The 5,275-nt window shown below is 35.5% G+C and overlaps 1 protein-coding gene across 1 annotated transcript; it reads right to left on the bottom strand.

The window, feature by feature from the left end:
• Positions 1-3,154: 3,154 nt before the first annotated feature.
• LOC131276829 (olfactory receptor 7A10-like) lies at positions 3,155-4,102 on the bottom strand. The gene has a single exon (XM_058290402.1). It carries the CDS (start codon positions 4,100-4,102, stop codon positions 3,155-3,157), a length of 948 nt encoding a protein of 315 aa, XP_058146385.1.
• Positions 4,103-5,275: the final 1,173 nt, after the last annotated feature.

Raw genomic sequence — 5,275 nt, 5'->3', positions numbered from 1 at the left:
CAGAAAAAATAGGAGTTGCAGGAAATGGGAAGTTAGTAAGATGTAGGAGAGCATAGCAGATTTGAAACAGTCTCCATCACTCACTCATATTTTATGCTTCAAATTTTTTCTTAAGAAACAAGGTATCAGCTAGGTATATCAGTAAGGAAACAGACAAGGTTTTTAGGAGATTTGAAAGAAATACAATCACCCTCTCTTCTTAATTATACTCAAAATATAAGTAAGTTTGGCATCTACCTTTCTTTCTATATGATATAGTGTGAGGTCAGTAGGGTGGACTGGCTCTTTTATTTATTTTATTTTTTGTCTTCTCATTTTTTTTAATTAAAAAAGACTTTAATTACATAAAATATAACAGAATATAAAGGGGATTCCCATATGGCCCTCTCCGCACACCTCCCATATTTTCCCATATTAGCAAAATCTTTCATTAGTGTGGTACTTTCATTGTAATTGATAAACACAATTTGGAGTATTGCCACTAACTACTAATTAAAGTTTGCATTGCATTTTACACTCTTTCCCACTCAATTTTGTAGGTTATGGAAAGATATGTTAGGACTTGTATCTGTGATTGTAGTGTCATTCAGGACAATTCCCAGTCCTAAAATTGGCCCCTTGTTACAACTGTTTGTCCCCCTCTCTGCCTTTGGAAACTCCAGTGGCCACTGCCTCCACATCAATAATATTCCTTCCCTTCTCTCTTAGCAGACTTTTCTCCCTCTTTTTGATTTGTACTGCTGTTCTCCAGAAGATGAGGAACTTGCAAGTATGGTGCCTGTTAAACAATACGTAAGGCAAGAGCCTCCTACTATCTGATTGCAGAAAGGAGATATATTTGTGGAGTCAACAATTTCAGCGGAGTCTTCTTGGGTATTCAGTGTTCCTGCTGATAACAGAAGTATCAACTTTCTATGTTGGCCTGTTTTCCAGTGTTTCCTATATTTCCAGTTACTTGAAAGCCATAACTCTAGCTTCTTCAATAAGATGAGTGTGCATGCTTACTATTATTTTCTAAAAATACTTAAAAAAGCTTTCTGCTTTTTAAGAGACTTCTGAATGAAGAAAATAAACCATACAGGAAGAAATTTCTAATTGAAGAAAATAAGTCATATGGGTAAACTCTTCGGTAAAAAACTGATTGCAAAAGCACATTCTTGTAGGATAGAAATTTGGGAATTTATCAAATTGTTGGGAGTGAGAACATCAATGACACTATTTACAGAGGATAAATATAAAGCTCTAGTGTATGTATAGCTTGGGAAAATATGATTCATAATACATTTTTCACAAGGGAAAAATTCTCTTTTTGATTTGTTTAAACAAAAATAAAACAAACTGCATAGAAACAATGTGTAAGTCCAAAGAGACACCAACTTAGTTTTAAAGCTGCAGTGGCATATAGAGGACCTCCTTGCAGCCTTATCCAGCCTGCTCTGTGGACCACAGTGATGCATGTAGAAGCCTATTAACTACCAAGGAGTTTGGAACACTGTTCCATTGGTTCTTCATCTGCTTGCTGCCTAGCAAGACTGAAGCCTGCAGTATAAAATTTTTTTTTAAGATTTCAAAGTAAAACCAAAAAGGAAATAAAAAGAAGCCTCACTCCCCAAAACAAATAAACACAAAACCCACTTTTTCCTAAAGGTCAGGGAAAGACTTTCTTCATTTCCCTCACTTATCCATGTAATTGATGGGACCCATGTTTCTACTGCATTGTCTATTTTAAAGAAGTGTGAGAGAGAGCTGACAACCCGAATTGCATTGTAACATGATTTAAGTGGCCAGGGGAATCATTCTGGTGGTGCATATTCCTCACATCATATCTGCTTTGGACAAATTAAAAGGCAAAATATTTACCTTAATCATTCTATATTGTTTGCAGTAACCTCTAAAGACAGTGCCTAGGAAATATTTTGAATAACTGGTTTATATGATAAATGATTTTGTTAGGACACATAATTCAAGGAATGTGGAGTGATACGAATTTTTTTACTTGCACAGGAGAGACTTCCAGATAGAAATGACATGTTGAAGATTTTTAATTCTCAGATGATGGTGAAATCAAAACACAGAAATTTTATAAGACAGCAAGAATGAAATATCCTTCTCTGAATATTGCAGTTCAGATATGGGATAGGTAGGACATAAAAACAGAGTCTAAACTTGTGGGCTAATAATCACAAAATGAGACTGAAATCACAGCTTTGCTAAAGAAGGTGAAGTGAATAATAACAACTAAAAAAATTTCCCAAAATGGCGCCCAGCTCAGAGCAATCACTAATCCCAAAAAGGCATTCTGATTTCCCAGTTGTGGTGATGGTCCTAGAATCAGGAAATGGATGGAAAATTCACCTTAGAGTGTGTTCACAAATAACCAAGTACATATATCCTACTATCTCGGTTGCATAGTTAAAGACATAGTTATAAGTGGGGAAAAATGCACATTGTTTTTTATGATCTGTAAATGTGGACTATTATTATAGGAAGTGTCAAGGGAAAGTTCCTGGAAATGTCCTTACCTATAAAAATAATTTTTTAAGGGCAACCTTAAATTGCTGAGAGAATCACAGAAATTATTGACACCACCAATATGTGAAGTATCAGGGATTGTTTTCCAAAAAACAATTTCACTTAACTTATGATTGGAAATGAGCACAAGAAAGGAGCAAATTGGAGTTGGAAAGTAATTATTGTAAGCCAAATCAGTTGATGTCTCCAGTTCAGGATGTGACCTCTTTCTGGAGTGAATGCATGAAAACTCTGGAAGCTGCTATACAGCCTGTGATGTGATATTATTTTTCTCCAAAACCATAAAATAAAATTAGTTGCTTTCATCTGGCAGTGAATGCCATATACTTTCATCCCTCCACAACCTGCTATAATTTTATATGTACAGAATTACCTGTGCTAAATATTTTACTGATGAAAATCCAAGCAGCAGATTCTGCTTTCAATACTGATTACATGGAATAAAATAAGAGATCTTAGGATGTATAATAATTTAGAAGGAACAGGTGTCCTTGATATATAAAAAATTTTTAAATTGAATTCTAAAAATTGGGCAAATAACAGATTATCTCTCCATTCACTTACAAAGTTTCTAGATTTAGATCTCCTAGGGTTTGACCACTGTTAATTATGAACTTTTTTCTCAACTCGAGACAAAGAGTCCTTTTATAGCGAGAATGTTTCTCAGTTTTTTTAAGGCCTTCTTTATGTCCTTGTTTCTGAGACTGTAGATAAAGGGGTTCAGCATGGGACTGACCACCGTGTACATCACTGAGGCTATTGCATTTGCCCTTGAGTTTTGACTAGCAGCAGAAGTAAAATAAACTCCAAGTCCTGTACCATAAAACAAGGACACTACTGAGAGGTGAGACCCACAAGTAGAAAAAGCTTTATATTTGCCCTCCATTGTTGAAATTCTCAAAATGGTGGATGCAATCTTAGAGTAAGAGTAAAGAAACCCAGTGAGTGGAATAACAGCCAGAAGTCCAGCTTCAAAATATATCACTAAGTCATTGAGGAAGGTGTCAGAACAAGCAAGTTGGACCACCTGATTAAGTTCACAGAAAAACTGGGACATTTCCAACTCTGTACAAAAAGACAATCGCAAAACCATTAAGTCATGCAAAAGGGAGACAAAAACACTCAATAACCAGGATGCCAGTAGCAGGCGGCCACAGACCTGGGCGTTCATGATGACCATGTAGTGCAGAGGGTGACAGATGGCCACAAAGCGGTCATAAGCCATCACAGTCAAGAGGGAGATGTCTAATTGCCCAAAAAGCATGAAAAAGAACATCTGGCTGAGACAGTTTTCATAAGTTATAGTTTTGCTTTTTGTCTGGATGTTCAGCAGCATCTTTGGGACAGTGGTTGAGGTGAAACAGATATCTGTAAAAGAGAGGTTGGAAAGGAAGAAGTACATGGGTGTGTGGAGGTGGGAGTCAGTGAGGATAGCCAGGATGATGAGCAGGTTCCCAAATATGATGACCAGGTACATGGACAGGAACAGTCCAAAGAGGAGAAGCTGTAACTTTGTATCTTCTGAGAGACCAAGGAGGACAAATTTTAAAACATGTGTTTCATTTTCCATGAAGCAGAGGAAACTACTAGAAAAGATTCCAGAACAGTGAGAATTCAGTCATAAGCAATGACCCACAAATTGTCATAAATGCAATGGCTTGTAAACACATTAAGTTAATGATTTCCTCTTAGGTAAAAATAGATCTAGTATGTTTTAATGGAAAAGGTCAGAGAAAACAGATGTTCCCATTTCTCCTTGATAATTTTGGTGACTAGTCATCCTTGCCCGTAATTGGAAATAAATAACTCCTGGCAATAATTTCCACTACAAATTCTCATAGAATTTATTCAACAATTATTTTAACCAGTCATGTTTTCCCTTTTGATGAAAAAGTTGAAGTAATATATATTGTTAATGGTAGCCCCATTTTTATTTTACATTTTTAATTGTGTTTTATTTTCTCTTTTAATATATATAAATTTTATTCAATTGTCTTTTTTTTAAGATACATGAATCCCCAAAAAATGTTATATTACAAAATTCAAGATTCCCACATACCCAGCACCCCACACCCCGGACTCCTCCCACATCAGCAACCTCCCTTATCATTGTAGCACATTCATTGCATTTGATGAATACATTTTGGAGCACTGCTGAACCACTTGGATTACAGTTTACATTGTAGTTTACACACTGTCCCAGTCCATTTAGTGGGTTATGGCAGGATATATAATGTCCAGCATCTGTCCCTGCAACAACATTTAGGACAAATCCATGTCCCAATAGCACCACATATGAATGTAATTAATATTAACAAATTTTACAGGAAAACTTAATATGAATCATACACTTATAACTGTAATGAAAAGTATAAAACTTCTGGAATAAAACTTGTGAGAAAATCTAGGGACCAGGATTTGGTGATGAGTGTTTTGATATAATAGCCAAAAAATGATACAAGAGAGAAGAAAATGTATAACTTAGGCTTTATTAAAATATTAAACTGCTGCTCTTTGAAAGACTTGAAAAGGGAATGAAAAGAAAATCAACAGGTTGGGAAAACATCTACAAAGCATACACCTGACAAATAATTTGTATTCAAAAATGTAAATACCTCCTAACACCCAACATTAAGAAAGCAAATACTCAATTTAAAAATTGGCAAAGGATCAGATCATAATCCTCACTAACAAGGTACAGTGTCGGCTAATAAGTGTAAACAAAAAGATGCCCCAAATCATT

This window comes from Dasypus novemcinctus, chromosome 30 (genome assembly GCF_030445035.2).
Source record: "Dasypus novemcinctus isolate mDasNov1 chromosome 30, mDasNov1.1.hap2, whole genome shotgun sequence".
Taxonomy (NCBI): Eukaryota; Metazoa; Chordata; class Mammalia; order Cingulata; family Dasypodidae; genus Dasypus; species Dasypus novemcinctus.
This window is presented reverse-complemented; position numbering and strand designations above follow the sequence as displayed.

What these genes read in the sequence shown, in the direction of transcription:
- LOC131276829 (XM_058290402.1), bottom strand. Translation starts at nt 4,102, where the DNA reads ATGGAAAATGAAACACATGTTTTAAAATTTGTCCTCCTTGGTCTCTCA.